The sequence below is a fragment of the Bos grunniens genome, chromosome 16 (assembly GCF_055505025.1).
Source record: "Bos grunniens cultivar Pamir isolate PY7600 chromosome 16, Bosgru_T2T1.0, whole genome shotgun sequence".
Taxonomy (NCBI): Eukaryota; Metazoa; Chordata; class Mammalia; order Artiodactyla; family Bovidae; genus Bos; species Bos grunniens.
Genome location: NC_141180.1, coordinates 39,590,104 through 39,610,324, shown reverse-complemented (window position 1 = coordinate 39,610,324; position 20,221 = coordinate 39,590,104). Strand labels below are relative to the sequence as shown.

The 20,221-nt window shown below is 43.2% G+C and overlaps 1 protein-coding gene across 8 annotated transcripts in view; it reads right to left on the bottom strand.

Annotated features, from left to right (window-relative positions):
• The window catches only part of VPS13D (vacuolar protein sorting 13 homolog D), a 275,671-nt gene that overhangs the window by 252,720 nt on the left and 2,730 nt on the right, over window positions 1-20,221 (bottom strand). For 7 of the 8 annotated variants that reach the window (XR_015143441.1, XR_015143438.1, XR_015143440.1 and 4 more), the window contains exons 2-6: window positions 17,826-17,998; window positions 8,646-8,723; window positions 6,107-6,297; window positions 5,933-6,013; window positions 2,985-3,101 (exon numbers count right to left, since the gene is read on the bottom strand). Coding sequence is in view for 4 of the 8 variants with exons in the window: in XM_086344602.1 (XP_086200728.1) it covers window positions 2,985-3,101; window positions 5,933-6,013; window positions 6,107-6,297; window positions 8,646-8,723; window positions 17,826-17,922 (564 nt within the window). In the remaining 4 variants the exon portion in view is untranslated. Of the gene's footprint in view, window positions 1-2,984; window positions 3,102-5,932; window positions 6,014-6,106; window positions 6,298-8,645; window positions 8,724-17,825; window positions 17,999-19,652; window positions 19,861-20,221 lie in introns of all 8 variants that reach the window. The other variant, XM_086344603.1, reaches the window with a different exon arrangement.

Here is a 20,221-nt window from a genome sequence, read left to right as displayed (position 1 = left end):
GCCAATGACACAATAGGCCCCATTGCTTCAAAGGACAGAGACTACATCTGTGTAACTGAAGTGCTGTGTTCAGGGGTGGGGCAGTACTGGGACACGTGTAGAAAGCGCTGTGTTCAGGGGTGGGGCCGGTACTGGGCCGGTACTGGGACACGTTGTCCAGAAGCACTTTGTTCAGGGGTGGGCCAGTGCTGTGTTCAGGGGTGGGGCCGGTACTGGGAAACGTGTACAGAAGCGCCATGTTCAGGGCTGGGGCAGTACTGGACACGTGTACCGACACACACAAGGAGTGGAGAGTTACTTGAGTATTGAGAAAAGTAGGTTGGAGTGTTACTAGGTGTACTAGGTTGAAAAGCTCCCCCTGCACCCCACAAAATTCATGTTGTCCCAGAACCTGTGAGTGGGGGAACTTACCCGGAAATAGGGTCATTGCAGATATAATCAGATTAAAATAAGGTCACACTAGTCAGAGAGGAAAACAAAAAATACCCAGAGAAAATACAAGCACAACAATCCAAAACCTACAGGATGAAGCAAAAGCAGTTCTTAGAGGGAAGTTTACAGCAATACAATCTTACCTCAAGAAACAAGAAAAATCTCAAGTAAACAACCTAACCTCACACCTAGAACAACTAGAGAAAGAAGATCAATATGGCTTTTATTGTATTTTATATGATTAAAACTGAACTTTTTGTGAAAAAAAATTAGGTCATCTAGATTGGGGACACTGGTGTCCTTAAAAGAGGAAACAGACACACGAGGAGGCCATGTGAAGACAGAGGCAGAGACTGGAGTGATGTACCCACAAGCCAAGGCAACCACAGGAAGCAAGGAGAGACGCAGGGGACGGTTTCTCCCTCAGAGTCTCTGCTGCTAAGTCGCTTTAATCGTGTCCGACTCTGTGTGACCCCATAGACGGCAGCCCACCAGGCTCCCCTGTCCCTGGGATTCTCCAGGCAAGAATACTGGAGTGGGTTGCCATTTCCTTCTCCAATGCATGAAAGTGAAAAGTGAAAGTGAAGTCACTCAGTCGTGCCCGACTCTTAGCGACCCCATGGTCTGCAGCCTACCAGGCTCCTCCGTTCATGGGATTTTCCTGGCAAGAGTACTGGAGTGGGGTGCCATTGCCTTCTCAGAGTCTCTAGGAGGAACCAACTCTGCCAACACCTTGACCTTGGACTCTGGTCTCCAGCACTGAAGAAACCATCTAGTTTCTGGTTAATTTGTTATCTAGCTCTAGGAAACCAATACAGTAAGAAGTCTGTCACACCAAGGAGTTTGGATGTCACACGTGAAGGGACACGAAACCACTGAGGGCTTTGCTGTAGGCATGTGCCAGGACCAGCTGTGTGTTTTAGAAAGGGAATTCTGGCAACAGTGCAAGGTGGAGCTCCCCTCTACCCCAAATGGAGTCAAGATCTTGTTTGTCAAGATAAGAAGCAAGTCTGCAGAATCAAGCTACAATTCAGGAATACAGTGACCCTTGAACAACTTGGGAGTTATGGGTGTCAACCCTCCTGGCAGTCAAAAATCCTCATATAACTTTCTGCTCAGCCCTCCTATTCATGGTTCTGCACTGGAGGATCATGTGATACTGTGGTTATGTTTTCAAAAAGAAGTCTGGACAAGTGGACCTGCAGTGTTCAAGCCCATCTTGTTGGAGGATCCACTGCACTTGGTTGCTCTGAGCAGGGCACCTCCAGCCCCAAGCAGCCACCTCCACTTGCCCCTGTGTCCCGTACAAACGCCATCACCCTCCTCTGTATGCTGGGACGTGGGAAAGGCTGAGAAGCCCTGACACAGAGCGAAGCAAGAGCCTGGGACAGAAGTGAGGCGGGGTGGGAAGTCAGGAGCTTACTGACTCAGGCAGAAGCTGACAGGATCCTAAGTCAGACAGTCGAAGTGAGGGGGAGTAGAACAGCCATGTTTGAGACACCTTGCAGGGAAAACTGGCAGGACGCTGTGACCAGCGGATACAGAAGCTGAGGAATAAGAAGTGAAGAAGTGAGCACAGGCGTCTAAAGACGAGTGTCATGGGTGAGAACACGTGGTCTGAAGCAAGGGAGGCAAACTTGTTCTGTAAAGGGCCGGAGAGAGCAGATATTTAGGCTTTGTGGGCCCCCCAGTGTCCTCGGCCATAGTACAGGATAACAGTGGTAGTGAAGAGTAACGAGAATTCAATGCAGAAGACCAAGTAAACCACTAAGAATAGTGCCTGGCATAAAAAGGGCCCAAAAGTCAGCTTTCATGTGTTTGTTTCTAACATGCAGTAACATGTTAGAGAAAAAAAGGAAAAAAGTTGGTTTCAGGGAAGCAAAATGGGCAGCTGGAATATAATGGGATCATTTTGATTATAACAAGCCGAAAATACCACAGGCTTCCATGATGGACCAGCGGTAAAGAACCCTCCTGCCAATGTAGGAGACACAGATTCGATGTCTGGGTTGGGAAGATCCCCTGGAGCAGGGCATGGCAAACCACTCCAGTATTCTTGCCTGAAGAACCCCATGGACAGAGGAGCCTGGTGGGCTACACAGTCCATGGGGTTGCAAGAGTCGCACATAACTGAGTGACTAAACAAAATACCACAAAGGCGTCCCATAGGAAAAAACCTTGAATCTGAAGACTGGAAGAGGGGTGCAGAATGGCTTTCAAGATGTGGATGCCGTCGGCACATATTCCCAGGTGGCTGACAAAACCCTGAAACAGAGTGAGTGTATCCCGAGAGTGCACGTAAAGACAGAAGAAAATAAAAAATGAGATCCTTTCTGCACCTCAGTTTCTTCACATGTAAAATGTGCCAACATTGATGGATGAGTGAAATTATGACAGGTCAGAGGAAATTAACACAAAAGACATCCACACCTGTCAAAGAACATGGAGAAAAAGATGGTGATCTCACAGAACATGAAAGGACTCAAGGCACAGCCCCAAATGCCCCAGACCTGGTGCTTTCTTCCTGGTTTGCAGGTGTATTTCATACTCACAGGCTCATTCATGGCATTTTGCATGGATACATTCTTAATGCAGATGCCAAATGCAAAAGGATGGGAAGGGTTGGTAACACCGTCTTCAAAGCGCAAATGGACATCTTGAATTTTTAACTGCAGGAGGGAAAAAAACACATTTAGACAATTGCAGCAGGTAGAGTACTATAAGCAGGGGTCAAACTGTGCTTGAGCCACTTAAGTAAACCAACAGCAGGTATTTTACACAAACAAACCCAATATTGGGTAAATACACCCAATACTCTAAGTTCCTAAGAGTCAGAAACACAAACTGGACATGAATGACATTTCTTTTGATTAGTCCCAACTCAAGAAGAGAGTTAATGGTACTTCCATGGAATCATTTCAGAAAACACCTTAAACACTGAAGGAAAGTAGTACCACTGTATCTAGACAAATGGCCGTCCCTCTCTTACGATATCTTCATCTGGTCCCTGTGCCCTCAAACCTAGACACAGGAATACGAGCAGGGCATTTCCACTCTGACCTTATTTATTTCCCCGTGCCTCTACAGTAGGGCTACTGAAAAAGCACTCTGCTTCAATGAATTAAAAAATAACAGACCGTGAAAAGACCACTCATAGAATGGGAGAAAACACTTGCAAGTCATGTGTATCTGATAGGGACGAGAATCCGGGATATATAAAGAACTCTTACAACTCAACAGTAAAGAATTCATTTTTATAAATGGAAAAGGAGTTTGAATAGATGCTTCTCCAAAAGATAAACAAAAAGCCAATAAGCACCTGAAAAGATACTCAACAACATTAACCATTAAGGAAATGCAAATCTAAATCACACTGAGGTATCACTTTGTGCCCACTAATATGGCTATTATTAAAAAACAAACAATAACAAGTGCTGGTCAGGATGTGGAAAACCTGAAATGTTCACCCATTACCAGTGAAACTATAAAACTGTTCCTCAAAAAATGTAACATATAGTTACCATAGGACTCAACAGCTCCACTTTTAGGTATGTACTCAAGAGAAATGAAAACATGTTCACACAAAACCAGATACATGAATGTTTACAACAGCAATATTCCTAAGAGCCAAAAAGTGGAGACAACCCAAATGCCCATCAACTGATAAACAAAATGTGGTCCACCCTGAGAAATGCAAAAACTCTAGGTATGAACGTTCCATTCAAACATCTCCACTAAAAGACTTGAAACTTTAAAGAAGGCTTCCAAAAAAAAAAAAAAGTAAAGAAGGCTTCCAGCAGCCTCAGGCTGTGTCCCTGGGACAGACATTCCATCCCCTTCCTGAGTTCCTATGTGGAAAAGCTCATGGCTGTCTGCTCCAGCCAACATCTGACAATAGCTTACACCCCCACCCCTCCCTTTTCTTAGAGCATTTCTCAAAAAGGGCTTACAGCTGTGAATCCTTTCGCTGTCCCTATGTGATGTATCTCCTACAACTCAAGGACCTACGAGCCACTCCCCTGAAATGCAATCATCAGGAAGAAAGGGGCTCCTGTCACCCATCTCTATGGAAGAAGAGAAGTCCAGCTAGCAGATACAGCTGACCTAATCACATCCACACTGACCAACCCTTTGTAATTTTCCTCCTGAGCCCTGCCCACCCCACCCTCACCAACACACACACACACACACACTCATTCTCCCTTTAAAACACCTGGTCACCTCTGTACAAGTTGGAATGGAGCTCTGCTCTTTCCCCGACTGTCAGGAGTCACTGAATAAAGTCTGTTTTCACCACTTTAACTTCACTCCAGCTTTGTTCATCTTTGGCAATCCATACAATGGAATGTATTATTCAGTCATAAAGGGAATAAAGTACTGATACATGCCACAACATGGATAAACCTTGGGAGCATTATGCTAAAAAGCCAGATGCAAAAGGCCACGTAGTGTACAGCTCCACTGATATAAAATGTCCAGACTACACAAACCCATAAAGTACATTAGTGGCTGCAGGGGGCTGGAGGAGAGGGGAATTTGAAGTGGTTGCTAGTTGGGTATAGAGCATCTTTGAGGGAAAATGAAAATATTCTGGAATTAGACAGTGGTGATCAGTGTTCAACTTTGTAAATATATCAAAAAACACTAGTTTGTACACTTTAAAATTGTAAACTTTATGGTATGTGAACTAAATCTCAAAGTTATTATTAAAAATAAAGTTAAAATAATGACAATATCTAAAAAATCAATGAGATAAATAACTGCCTGAAAAAGAATTCAAAGCAGTCACCTCAAATGTACTTTTTTTACCAACATTACCAAAGTTATGACTCCAGCAACCTCAGACTGTATTCTGGGGGGGAGTGGGACACCTTAGAAAACAATGTGACCTGGCACTGCATGAAAACCCTGGAGCTGGTAAGTATAGGCTGATTCTTACAACATTCCTGAAAATTAGTGTGAACCCTATTCTCAGTTGTAAGGACAAAACAAAATGATAATTAAAGCAGAAAATATGGCCAGCGGCCCAAGCACTGTAACTCATCACACGGCCCCAGACGCGACGGTGAGAGAGTTGTTCACAACACACTATATAATCAACTGGAAACCATATCCAACAGCTCTCCTTGTCCAGAGGAAGAAACTGAGACCAGAGAGATTAAGTGATTTGCCCTGCAACCAGATAGGATTTGTCTTCTTAGGAGGTATATCTTTCAGCAAGTGGCGTTCCCATATTTAAAAAGAAAATGAAGTGAAATGTCAATGATATTAAAACACCTACTCACACTAACTGAAGCAAGAAAAACCTGTGTGGGACTCACTTTTCAGGTTCTCCCTCCAACACCACCTAGGAAAAGGAACACCTGAGCAGTCAGCATTCTCTGCAGACACTCTGTGATCAGTTACACCCACGAGAAACCAGCAACCATGACATGAAACACATTTAAGCCTGAGCGGTCCCCTTTCATGCTCATACTTTATAAAAGCCATTAGGACTTACTTCAATGTTCTCCACAATCCTCGTAACTACTGAGGCAGTGACTGAATACCAGTAAGACTCCCCTTTCTGCTGGCGTTCGTTCTACAAAGGAAAGAGCTGGTGTTAGAATCCAGGGCTTTGCTGATTTCGAGTCTCACCACCACCGCTCTCAGGCCAAGAGGATTTCTGCCTTGCCTTCCATTTTTCCTCCAGAGCCTGAAGGAGAGCTTTCTTGCGCTCCCTTTCCAACAGCTTCTCCTTTTCATCATTGAAATCCTGTATTTTTTCAGGGGCTCCAATTAAATGAAGGCTGGAGATGGAGATCACCCAAGGGTCCACATGGGGGCGGTAGAAGGGAATCTGAAGGGTCACTTTCCCAATTAAGCCTGGGAAGAGGAAAGTCTTGTTAAATGTCTGACACATGTATAATTCTATTTCTCTGTATTCTTCTACTGTCCTTTAAGGAGTATTATTGTTTTTACCATTTACTTTTTAAGAAGACAAGCAGTCAGTTTTCCTACATGTGAAACAAACGCTACTAGGCTGAAAGCTGTAAGAACAAAGGCATAAAAAGTAGAAGCTGGAACAAGGTCAGTGTAACTTTTTCATATCAAATGCAACATCTCCGCTCTGGAAATTACCTCTTCCCCAATGGGACTACCCCATAAATTTCCCTGGGGCTTCTTTCTCCCCATGGCACTTGCACAAGCCTGTGGGCACACAACTCATTTCTTCTTCATTATTAATTAGTTGGCTGATAGGTACTTACTAGGAGTTAACAGACTTACAATATACCCAATTTCAAACACGGCGACTGAAACACTGGTCATGTTGCTGTGGAATTCTATCGAGAAGGAATTCTGACTCTTCATGAGATCCCAGACTGATGGGAGAGCTAAATGGCCTGGGAGAACCATGATACACATTTCCCGAGTTCTACCATTTCTAGCCAAGCCTCCCAGAACACAAGGCTTCTTTCACTTCAATTAATAAGAGGCAAATCACCACCAAGGAGTAAAGCATGAGAGCATGTGAACCGTTTGACCTAAAGGATTTCTCAGAGATCCACACAGCCCAACTAACAGTCTACCTCAGAAAGTAGAACGTTAGCAGATTGTGATCATCCCTGCCTAAGATCTAGAATTCGAGCAGGAGCAATCTGTTATATTTAAGATAACAGAGTATCATTGACACCAAGTGATCAGCTGTGTAATCCAGTAACAAATGAAGATATATGTCACAACAAATAATGAAAAAATAATTTTGGCTTTATCTAGAAAAATGAAAGTCAGTTCTTACATTTAATAAAATTTATATTATAAACTGAAACCATACACCGATGTTCACAACAAAGAATTCTAACAATAATTAGTGCACAGTTGCAATTCTAATCTTAATTAATTGGGAGGACAATTATATGACAGCAAAATATAACTTCTGTTACATTCCATTTTGGCAGAGCAAGCATAACAAGGGTCATTCTTGCCAAAACATTAGAAAACATCAATTTTCCCTAAAAGCCTCTCTTAATCCTTTGATATTCAATTAAGAACTCTTTGGCAGTATCCACCATGTCATCATTCTTGAGAGTTTCTTTCAGATTCACTGCCTTTGCTTGTGACTGGCAGTTCACCCATGACTTGAGTTGACTTCAAGAGAGCCTAAATCTCTTGCAAAATTTCCATTTTATTTCACCTAGCAACTGATTTGCATTGTACGTACACTTTATTATAATATATGTACCCTCAAAATAAGGGAAAGACTGACTGACAAACAGGCTACTGGTTAATGACAAGCAGTGTCTAAAGAGGGACTAATTTTATGCGTGGTCACTTAATACAGAATGTTTTTATTCTGTGACAATTCTTGTTTCTTTACCAAATCTAGTAACTGCAAAACTCCAGTAATACTTGCAAACATTAACTGAGTGTGCTGGGCACTGTACTGAGTAATTTTAATGCATTAACTCAGGTATTCCTCTCAACAACCCTACGATGTAACTACGATCATCCCATCTTAAAGATGAGGAAGCACACACAGAGTTGTGAGGGAACTGGCCCAAAGTCACACAGCCAAAAAATGGCAGATACAGAATAGAAACCCAAGCATACTGTTCCCAAGCCCACCTTTCATTCAAGAGAATCAACTGTCTCTCAGTAATATGTAAAATGTGTGTGCTGTGCTCAGTCACTTCAGTCATGTCCAACTCTTTGTGACCCCATGGACTGCACCCCACCAGGCTCCTCTGTCTATGGGATTCTCCAGGCAAAAATACTGGAGTGGGTAGCCATTCCCTCCTCCAGGGATCTTCTCAACCCAGGGATCGAACTCGAGCCTCCTTTGCCTCTATTGCAGGCAGGTTCTTTACCATTAAGCCACTGGGGAAGCCCAAAATGTATAATGAATTCTCTGAAAATAAGAATCTCCCATGTCTAGGACAGAAGTTCCCAGACTTTTAAGAATCACCTGGGGAGCTTAGTAAAGGTGCAGGTTCAAAAAAATAAATAAATGATGCAGGTTCAATGACACTTCTTCAGAGACTCTAATTCAGTAAGTCTGGGGGCTACAACCATCCCAAGAGCATCCTGACATGAGCAGCCTAGGGACCACATTTGAAGACTGATCGAAACTCCTATTCTGCCTCTTCCTGGTCCAACAGAGCCAGACGCAAGGGTTCTCAGTTTTCACGTCCCAAACGATGTAATACTGTCTCCTTCTCCCTTGTTTCACATACCAGCTTTGACCTCGAATGGTAATTCCAGTTCTTTCAAGGCATCTTTCTTTAAAGGCAAGTTTTCTAATTCAACAGCACCTAAAAAATAAAAACACCATAACATGTTCATCCAATAGATGCAGTAGGCGCCTACTGTGTGCAAATCAGTGAAGAGTAAAGGGAGAGTTTCCCATGGAGGCCCAGGTTGTACCTACCACTGTGCTTTATCTGTACTGATGTCCTGACCTGTCTAATCTGACATGTAAGCCTGCCAGCAGACAAAGGGTTTAGGGCAGAGATCAGACTCTAACGAGCCAGGGAGTAAATATTTCAGTCCTTACAGGGTCTATTGTACATTCTCTCTTTTTTTTCTTTACAAGTCTTTAAAAATGGAAAAGCCATTCTCAGCTCGCAGAGGGATCTGGCCAGGTGGCCAGTTTACAGTCCCCAAGTTTAGGCTAATATTCACCCAAGGACCATTAACATTTGAATCACCTGGGATGAAACACAGATCCTGGTTTCCCCACCCAGATATCTCTGAAATTGAAACAGAAATTTGCCATTTTTAACAAGCTCTCCTCATCCACTGCCCGCCCTCCTAAAATGATATATTCCACACCATGTCTAAGAGCTCCTGTGAGTTCAGTAAAGTTGGTCATCAGAAGGAAGTACACTCTCTCTTCTGGAAAGCCAACCTCCACAGGTTCTCCTTCCCACCCTCACTTGCAGAGTAATGAGCAAAGGCATGAACTGGACCACCGCTCAAGGTCCTTTTCAGACCCAGCTTTTACCATCACTTAAACCCAAAAGTACTAGATGTCTCCAAAGCAGACTGAAGGGACAGTCATGGGGGTGACACTCACTCCCAAAGCTACAGAAGTGACCCTCCCCTGTGCCTAAGGCACGGTGCTGGCCACTGGGATTATAAACAAAGGCAGGCAGGGTCCCCACCCCCAAAAAGCTGGGGACACAGGCTCCTTTTATGAAGTTGTTTGTGCAACAAAGTTGATTTCTGAGTCATATAAATCTGTCTGAAATACATTTTCAAGAACAGAAAGTACAGACAACAACAACTAGCAACCATTAGCTGGCAAGAGAACTCAAAAGAAAGGAAAGCAAGTCTTTTCCTCCAAAAACAAACTAATACAAGAAACCTGATTACTTCCCCCTTTGAATGATTAAGATGTGCCTTACTGGCGTCTAAAGAAGTATTCAAAGCTAGCATCTAGGCAGATTCTGAGCAAATGGACCCAACTTATTTTTCAGATGTTTGTAGGAACACCTGTCCACATAGGGTTCCACACACCTTAAGATGAACCAAAAGGAAAAGTTAATTGCCCCAGAGAGCCCAGAAACAATCCTATATCCACATTTGGGGAGAAAATGATCATTAGGGGAAAAAGATGTGAAACACATCCCTTATCAGTTGAAACTGACTTAAAGGGAGGAAACCATACATTTTCTTCTTTTAAAGAGCAACATTTGCAATTTGACTCACTTGCCCTATTTTTCAACACCCAAATCTGTCACAAAGGCAGACGGCCCCAGGTTTCCATGGCTGCTGTGCCACATGGAGAACTGGACTTGCAGGCAATCCATGCAACGGTAACAATTAAAGAAGCTGAAGCAAAGAGAGCAAAGGAAGTGGTCTCGAAAGAAGACACAGAGGCAAAAATGAAGAGAAAAGGCAGCCTACAGAGTCCAAAACAAGGGAATCAGACAAAATACAGATCAAAGGCTTCCTACTTCCCTACCCACAACTGGCCCTGCCGGGAAAGGTCCCTCCAAGGAACCAGGCCACAAAGCACCCAGCACAGGTGAGCACCTTATAGATGATAATGTTCGTTGATTTCCAGGCAGAAAATCTGCCTGGATTTTTATGGATGGCTCTCTCACGCCAAAATTTCTCAGCTCAGATTAATAAGAAATCTAGTCACTAGTGTGTAGTGCGTGTGCACTCAGTTGTGTCCAACTCTTTGCAACCCCAGGGACTGTAGCCCGCCAGGCTACAGAGGACTGTTCATGAAATTTCCCAGGCAAGAATACTGGAGTGAGTTGCTATTTCCTACTCCAGGGGATCTTCCCAACTCAGGGATCAAACCCAGGTCTCCTGCATTGGCAGGTGGATTCTTTACCACTGGGCCACCTGGGAAGCCAGAACTAGGGTGAATTTAGAGTAAATACCTAATGACTACTCAATCCTCCTCCCTGGGCTCTAGGAAAGTCAACCTCATTTAAAGAGCCAACCTGAGGTTCAGAGCTTATAAAACAGAAAAGGAGGGGGGAATCTAAACATATGCCCACAGCCCACAGTTCAAACTCCTTGACTCAGCACTGGCAGCTGCTACCTTCTGGCCTCAAAGCATCTGAACATGCCCTGCAGGTGTCCACCTTCTGCCTCTACTCACAGGCCTCATTCTGCTGGAAGGTGGTCACCCCGTCCAGGCCATCTACCAAAACCCTGCAAGACCCATTCAAAAGCTACCTCCAGAATAGCTTTCTCAGATTCCTCCAGACAGGATGAATGATCCTCCTCCCACTGCATTACAGTTGGATCTCTAGTGTAACAACATAATACATACTGCTTCTATTACTGTACACTCATTTCTGCCTCCCAGACAGGTTAACGGTTCTCTTAGAACAGGGACTATAAAGAGGGAGCTGGGATGATGATATTAATAATGATGATGCTGATAGTACCCTGAGATCCTACTATGTACCAAGCACTTCATATGCATTTCTTAATTTGATCCTCACAAAAATATAACGAAGTATTACTTTCTTCACTTTTAAAATAAGAAAAGTGAGGCTTAGAGGATAAGCAGTTGCTTACAAATAACAGAGCTGGTCAGCGGTAGTCCCAGAGTTCATACCAGGCCTGGCCGATCTCTGGTGGCAAGAGGGAGAGGGGGTGGGAATTCCCTGGCAGTCCAGTGGTTAGACTCCGCATTCTCACTGCTGAGGGCCCACGTCCAATCCCTGGTAAGGAAACTAAAATTCCACACGCCTCATGTTACAGCAAAAGAAAAGGTGGGAGTTGGGGGCAGGGGGCAGGGGTTGCTGGTGAAGAAGAGGCTTTTATGTAACTTGCTCACAGTCACAAACAACTGTAAAGTGGTGGAACTAGGGTTAGACCCTATGCCTGAGCTCCAAGTATTTTCTATTGTCTCCCCGTTTTGTGTCATTCCATACTACAGAGTCTTACCCAAAGCAGGTGCTCAGTGTTTGTTGAATGACTGAACAAATGCAATATTATACAAGGGCTGTCTCTGTTCTTCAACTTCTCCTATGCTATTTTGCATTTTTATTGCTTTGAGCATGTGTGCACAGTCTATCCTTGAAGTCCAATGCACCAGCCAGTCATAATGCTGATGCTCAAACGGTGATGATAACTAACACTGACTTAGGGCCCACTGAATGCCAAGAGTAGTTCTAGCTCTTTGACCCACATTAATGGGTTCAGTCCTTAGAACTGCATGAGACAGGGAATATTCTCTCCAATTTGCAGAAAGGGAGACTGAAGCATTAAGAATTTGAGTAATTTAGTGCTAGGGATGTAAGGTATAACACAATAAGAGTTAATGTATATGTTGTATATCAAAATTGAATCTAGGAGCTCTCATCACAAGAAAAAAGGTTTATTTCTTTAATTTTATATCTAAATGAGATGATCCATGTTCACTAAACTTACTGATGATCATTTCATGATGTGTATAAGTCAAATCATTATACTGTACACCTTAACCTTATACAGGACTCTGTACCAATTATTTCTCAGTAAAAGTGGAAGAAGAAAAAAAGAATTTGAGTAATTTGCCCAAGTTATTGGTCTAAGTGAAGGAACTGGGATTCAAACCCAGTCTGACTACAAAATTCATACGCTTGACAACTATTTCAGTCTCCTTTGCATCTCCCAAAGTACTGTAAATATCTCTCAGTTCAATTCAGTTGCTCAGTCGTGTCCAACTCTTTGCGACCCCATGGTCTGCAGCACGTCAGGCCTCCCTGTCCATCACCAACTCCTGGAGTTTACTCAAACTCATGTCCATTGAGTTGGTGATGCCATCCAACCATCTCATCCTCTCTCGTCCCCTTCTCCTCCTGCCTTCAATCTTTCCCAGCATCAGGATCTTTTCAAATGAGTCAGTTCTTCGCATCAGGTGGCCAGAGTTTCAGCTTCAACATCAGTTCTTCCAATGAATATTCAGGACTGATTTCCTTTGGGATGAACTGGTTGGATCTCCTTGCTGTCCAAGGGACTCTAAAGGGTCTTCTCCAATACTACAGTTCAAAAGCATCAATTCTTCAGCACTCAGCTTTCTTTTTAGTCCAACTCTCACATCCATACATGACCACTGGAAAAACCATAGCTTTGACTAGACGGACCTTTGTCGGCAAAGTAATATCTCTGCTTTTTAATATGCTATCTAGGAGAAGGCAATGGCACCTCACTCCGTACTCTTGCCTGGAAAATCCCATGTACAGAGGAGCCTGCTGGGCTCCAGTCCATGGGGTCACTAAGAGTTGGACATGACTGAGTGACTTCACTTTCACTTTTCATTTTCATGCACTGGAGAAGGAAATGGCAACCCTCATGCACTGGAGAAGGAAATGGCAACCCACTCCAGTGTTCTTGCCTGGAGAATCCCAGGGACGGCGGAGCCTGATGGGCTGCCGTCATGGGGTCGCACAGAGTTGGACATGACTGAAGTGACTTGGCAGCAGCAGGTTGGTCATAACTTTCCTTCCAAGGAGTAAGCCTCTTTTTAATTTCATGGCTGCAATCACCATCTGCAGTGATTTTCGAGCCCAAAAAAATAAAGTCTGCCACTGTTTCCCCATCTATTTTCCATGAAGTGATGGGACCTTAGTTTTCTCAATGTTGAGCTTTAGGCCAACTTTTTCACTCTCCTCTTTCACTTTCATCAACAGGCTCTTTAGTTCTTCTCTGCTTTCTGCAATAACAGTGGTGTTATCTGCATATCTGAGGTTACTGACATTTCTCCCAGCAATTGTGATACCAGCTTGTGCTTCTTCCAGCCCAGCATTTCTCATGATGTACTCTGGATATAAGTTAAATAAGCAGGGTGACAATACACAGCCTTGACATACTGCTTTTCCTATTTGGAACCAGTCTGTTGTTCCATGTCCAGTTCTAACTGTTGCTTCCTGACCTGCATACAGATTTCTAAAGAAGCAGGTCAGGTGGTCTGGTATTCCCATCTCTTGAAGAATTTTCCACAGTTTGTTGTGATCCACACAGTCAAAGGCTTTGACATAGTCAATAAAGCAGAAATAGATGTTTTTCTGGAACTCTCTTGCTTTTTCCATGATCCAGCGGATGTTGGCAATTTGATCTCTGGTTCCTCTGCCTTTTCTAAAACAAGCTTGAACATCAGGAAGTTCACGGTTCACGTATTACTGAAGCCTGGCCTGAAGAATTTTGAGCATTACTTTACTAGTGTATGAGGTGAGTGCAATTGTGCGGTAGTTTGAGCATTCTTTGGCATTTCCTTTCTTTGGGATTGGAATGAAAACTGACCTTTTTCCAGTCCTGTGGCCACTGCTGAGTTTTCCAAATTTGCTGACATATGAGTGCAGCACTTTCACAGCATCATCTTTCAGGATTTGAAATAGCTCAACTGGGATTCCATCACTTCTACTAGCTTTGTTCGTAGTGAAGCTTCCTAAGGCCCACTTGACTGCACATTCCAGGATGTCTGGTTCTAAGTGAATAATCACACCATCGTGATTAACTGGGTTGTGAAGATCTTTTTTGTACAGTTCTTGAGTGTATTCTTGCCACCTCTTCTTAATATCTTCTGCTTCTGTTAGGTCCATACCATTTCTTTCCTTTATTAATAAACCCATCTTTGCATGAAATGTTCCCTTGGAATCTCTAATTTTCTTGAAGAGGTCTCTAGTCTTTCCCATTCTATTGTTTTCCTCTATTTCTTTGCATTGATCACTGAGGAAGGCTTTCTTATCTCTCCTTGCTATTCTTTGGAACTCTGCATTCAAATGGGTATTTTCCTTTTCTCCTTTGCTTTTCACTTCTCTTCTTTTCATAGCTATTTGTAAGGCCTCCTCAGACAGCCATTCTGCTTTTTTGCATTTCTTTTTCTTGGAGATGGTCCTGATCCCTGTCTCCTGTACAATGTCACGAACCTCAGTCCATAGTTCATCAGGCACTCTGTCTATCAGATCTAGTCCCTGAAATCTATTTCTCACTTCTACTGTATAATCATAAGGGATTTGATTTAGGTCATACATGAATGGTCTAGTGGTTTTCCCCACTTTCTTCAATTTAAGTCTGAATTTGGCAATAAGGAGTTCATGATCTGATGATCATGATCTTCAGCACTACTGGTCGGGTAAATATCTCTAGACAAACTGAAATAACACTCTCATTCTTCTCTCATATTCTCTGCCCCCAAACCCTCCTTAATCATGTCATCAAGATCAACAAAAAAGTTTTCAACTCCTTTACAAAGCCATTCTCTCAGTGCACTGTGATGCTCTAAAACTTTTCAGCCAAGCACCATGGCAAGCTCCAGATCCATAAACATAGAGTAACTACATCAGTTACAAAAGAAAAAGCATGTTTCTATTCTGCAGAGACACATTCCTCAAACTCCGTAGGCTTGTTAAAAGCCATAGAGAACACTCTTTAAGAAAAGATAGGCACAGAAAAGGGGCAGAAAGCTTCAAAGATACCCACAATTGTCCTTACAAGATATATTCTGTCTGAAATTGCTGAGATTAGAGGGACTTCCCTGATGGTCTGTGGTTGAGACTCCGAGTTTCCAATGCAGGGGGCCCGCACTCAATCCTTGGTCTGGGAACTAGATCCCACATACTGCAACTAAAGATTTTGCCTGGCGCAATGAGGACAGAACATTCTGCATGACACAAATAAGATCCAGCACAGCCAAATAAGCAAATTAAAAAATTTCTTAAAAAATGCAACTTTAGCTAGGAGGGTCAGAGAAGCATCTCTGAGGAGGTGGCATTTGAGCAGACTGGACCAGAGTGAGGGCAGAGTCACACAGGCATCCGGAGGAAAAGTGATCCAGGTGTTTTGCATGTTCAGGACCAGCCAGGAGGACAGAAGGTCAAATGTTAGGATCGAAGGTCAGAGAGAAGGAGGGTGGACCTGGTTGTTAACATTGGTCAATTCTGGGTAGTGGGTGTGTCTTATGGTCTGGATTTTTTTTAATTAAAAAAAAAAAAATGAAACAAAGACAGATGGATGTCAAATGTAGCAGCTTGCTTGGCAAAAGGATAAATGGGAGATCTATCCATTGTGGAAGGCGCTGTGTGGGATTAAGGTGGACATTCCTGCAGGACAAGTATGTCCGCTCTGTATACTAGAAGGCAGTGGGTTAGAGTCCAGCCCAGCCCAGCTCCATCCCATCCCCCACATCTCATGGAAGTCAGAGTCCTTGAATCAGAGTCAGAACAGAGTCAGAATCAGGATGGAGGGGTGCTAGGACCTAGTCCAGAGATCACAGAGACCAGGTGATCCACTGAGGCTGCCCCCCTCCCCACCCAGTGTACACCTAGCTACTTGGTCAAGCACCCTTTCATGCACAGTCCACATGCAGGCTGAATCCATTTCAGGGACTTGCCTGGTGGTCCAGGGGCTAAGACTCCATGCTCCCAATGCAGGGGGCCCGGGTTCAATCCCTAGTCAGGGAACTAGATCCCACATGCCACAACTAAGAGCTCATATGCTGCAACTAATACCTGGCACAGCCAAAATAAATAAGGAATAATAACTTTAAAAAATAAATAAATAAAATTGCTGAGGTTCAAAGTCTATTATCAGTGGAGACGCCATAACTGATCAGGTACCAATTTCTATTCATTAATTTCTTTAGCAAACATCCTTCTTACCACATCCCTCTTGAGAAAGCCAGCTCTGTTGTCAGCAATGTTGTGGTTTGCAGGGCTCCTTCTGGGCCCAGTAACCTACCCTCCGTTCATCCCGTTAGCTTCACAGTGTGTCTGAGAACTTCAATACGTGACCAAAGATATAAACTCGACACTACTATTATACTTTAAACACAGCCCTTTCCTGGGCAACAGGTCACTTTCACTTCCCATCAAGAAGCTCCCGTCCAGGAAAGTGCAGAGGAAAAAAAAAGAAGAGAAAAGAAGCCACTGCTGTTTCCAATGAAAGGAAGGGAGCAGGGAGGTGCAACCCTGCGAGCTCCCTGTGGCCTATCACTGCCGTGACCCTTCCCCTGGCTTGGGTGGGTCAGGAAATCCCGGAGAATGCTGCTTCTGGGAACAGTAAATCACTGCACCTGTGCTCAGGCTGTCCGCACATCTGCTTCATGGCCAGCCTCCCTAACCTGCCCCAGTACACTTGCCAAAACTCACACTCCCAAGGAAGCCCAGGAGGTTTCCACTATGTTTGAGGCCCCCTTTCCCCTTTCTAAGATTCTACATGTTTGCAAACTGATTTGATCTTCTTTCTTTTCCTAGACGTGTTACAGGGTTCCACTTTGAGTTGAGCAAAGAGAACTTAAGGCAAGGAAGGATTTCCCAATCCCCTCATCAAACCACTGGGCTGTATTTAGGAAGTATAGCCTTGTCAAGGTGAAAATGTCTCAAGCTTTAGGTATTTTACTAGTCAGCAAGACAGATCCCATAAACTCTGTCGGAAGACCCTACAGTAACATGTGGGTATCTATTACACACCAGCAGGAAAGGAGCTTCAAAGGCCACTCCACTTGATCCTTACAGCAACCCATAGAGGTATACTGCCCACTAATCGAAAGAAACTGAGGCTCAGAACTGCAATGACTTGTTCATATAGCTAACAAGTAACAGCAGGATTTGAAGCTGAAGTACCACTGTCACTACATCCTGGCTGCTTCCATAAAGCCCTATAAAACTAAAAACATTAACTGGGGCAAAGCATAGTCACCAGTAGTATGGTCTTTTTAAAATTATTATTATTATGTAATATTTCCCTAAACTCTATGACAATACAGCTACCTACTTAAGTTACTCTATAATAATAATAATCGGTGTCCTATGGGGGAACATTATTTTCTTTTGCACATATTTGTAACAAAGCTGTCTGGCCATTAAGGTTTATTATTCTCAATACAATAAAAAGAATATAAAAAATAGATATCCAATCTGCAAAGCACAGTTCACCAAAAAGAGACACATATACTCACTTACCTTTCAAAAGCGCGACGGAGAGCTGGTCAGTGTTCAGGTTATTGACATATTTCCCCAGGTAGGTATTAAGAACCCAGGCTACAAGACCTTCCAACATGACTATATCCTCAAGACAAGGTGTTTAAAACTCATGGATTATTCTTTATTTCTCTCTCTCATGGTCACAGAAGAATCTATGGAAGAAGAAAAAAAAAAAAAAGAAATGAACAGAAAAACCAAACAATTTTTCCAAGATGATATCCTACTCTATCTGTCCTGAAAGTAGATGGATACAAAGCACAGATTTAAGAAAAGATGGGGTGAATGTTCACAGCACCACCATTTACAATAGCCAAGAGATGAAAGCAACGCAAGTATTGTCAACAGATGACTGGATAAAGAAGGTGTGGTTTACATATACAATGGAATACTACTCAGCCATAAAGAAAAGAAGGAAAGGGACTTCTCTGGTGGTCTAGAGGTTAAGCAATGCAGGGGACCCAGGTTCAATTCCTGGTCAGGGAACTAAGACCCCACATTCCTCAGAGCAATTAAGCCCACATGCTACAACTGCTGAAGCCCACGTGCTCTGGAGTCCCCAAGCCACAACTACTGAGCCCATACACCACAACTACAAAGTCCACATGTCTCAACAAGAGACCCCGAACAACACAATGGAGACGCCATGTGCCATAAAACATGATGAAGCCAAATGAATAAATATTTTTTAAAAAGAAGGAAAATATTGCTATTTGCAGCAACATGCATGGACCTAGAGAATATCAAACTAGGTGAAGTCAGACAAAGAAACACAAATACTATATGATATCATTTATATGTGAAATCTAAAAAAATAATACAAATGAATCTATATATACAACAGAAACAGACTCACAGACATATAAAATAAACTTACAGTTACTAAAGGGGGAAGAAGGGAGGGATAAATTAGGAGTATGGGATTAGCAGACACACACTACTATATATAAAATAGATTTAAACAACAATGATCTACTGTGTAACATAGGGAACAATATTCGATATTGTATAATAACCTATAAAGGAAAATAAACCTGAAATATATATATTTAGAACTGAATCACTTTGCTGCACACCTGAAACTAACTTCAATATAAAAAAAAGAATGATGGATGGGAAGCATTGTTAAGATGCCACCACTAGGAAATGGAGGGCCAAACCAATACATTACATACTGATGCAGCTGCAAAGAATGGTCACTTATAAATTAACCAAAAATTACCTACAATTCAAAGTTGTGCATCTTTTTGATGTAACTGATCATTAAACTGATTGCTTTTGGTGACTGACCTGGGCATTAGGCTGTCCTGATCAGAGGTTCTATCCACATGTGACCTGGCAACATCTAGAGATATTTCTGAATATTATGACTGGGGGCTGGGGCAGGGGGCGGGGGCGGGGCTGGAATTTTGCCACTGGTACCCTGTGAGAGGAGATGGACCATGGAAGTTGCTGAACTCCCCACAATGCACAAGATAGCCCTTCACAGCAAAGAATTATCCAGCCCAATATGCCAACAGTACCAAGGATGAGAAACCCTGTCAAAAATGGCTCAAGAGGGACTTCCCGGGTGGCACACTGGATGGGAGTCTGCCAATGCAGAAGACACAGGTTCAAACCTTGGTCCAGGAAGATCCCACATGCCTCAGGGCAACTAAGCCCGTGCGCTACAACTACTGAACTGCCACACCCTAGAATCTGTGCTCAACAACTGAAGCCACCACAAGGAGGAGCGCTCACACTGCAATGAAGAGTAGCCCCCAACTCCCCACAACTAGAGAAAGCCCAAGAAAAGCAATGAAGACCCACGTGTGTTAAGTTGCCTCAGTCATGTCCAGCTCTTTGCAACCCCACGGACTGCAGCCTGCCAGGCTCCTCTGTCCATGGGATTCTCCAGGCAAGAACACCGGACTGGATTGTCATTTCTTCCTCCAGGGGATCTTCCTCACCCAGGGATCAAACCCAAGTTTCTTATGTCTCCTGCACTGGCAGGTGGGTTCTTGACCACTAGTGCCACCTGAGAAGTCCAACGAAGATCCAACACAGTCAAAAAAAAGAAAAATGGCCTAAGAGATTGTATCAATGAACTTCATATTCTGCAATGATCCTCTTAAACCTTCCTGAAATCAATTTTGCAAATTTGTTTATCAGGATCATTTGTAAAATGATATAAGTGGAAGGGAGACAGCAGTGGTTTATCACTGTTCTTAAATGTCCTAGAACTGCATTACTGGTATTTGGACACCAGCTGATGCTGATACAATACCTTACTCAGTAACTACAAACACCAGAAATCTTCTGGTTCCAGCTATAGTATTCACATCCAGTACTGATTTATTACTGTCCACCATAATGACTGGTGTCCCTTAGCATTACAA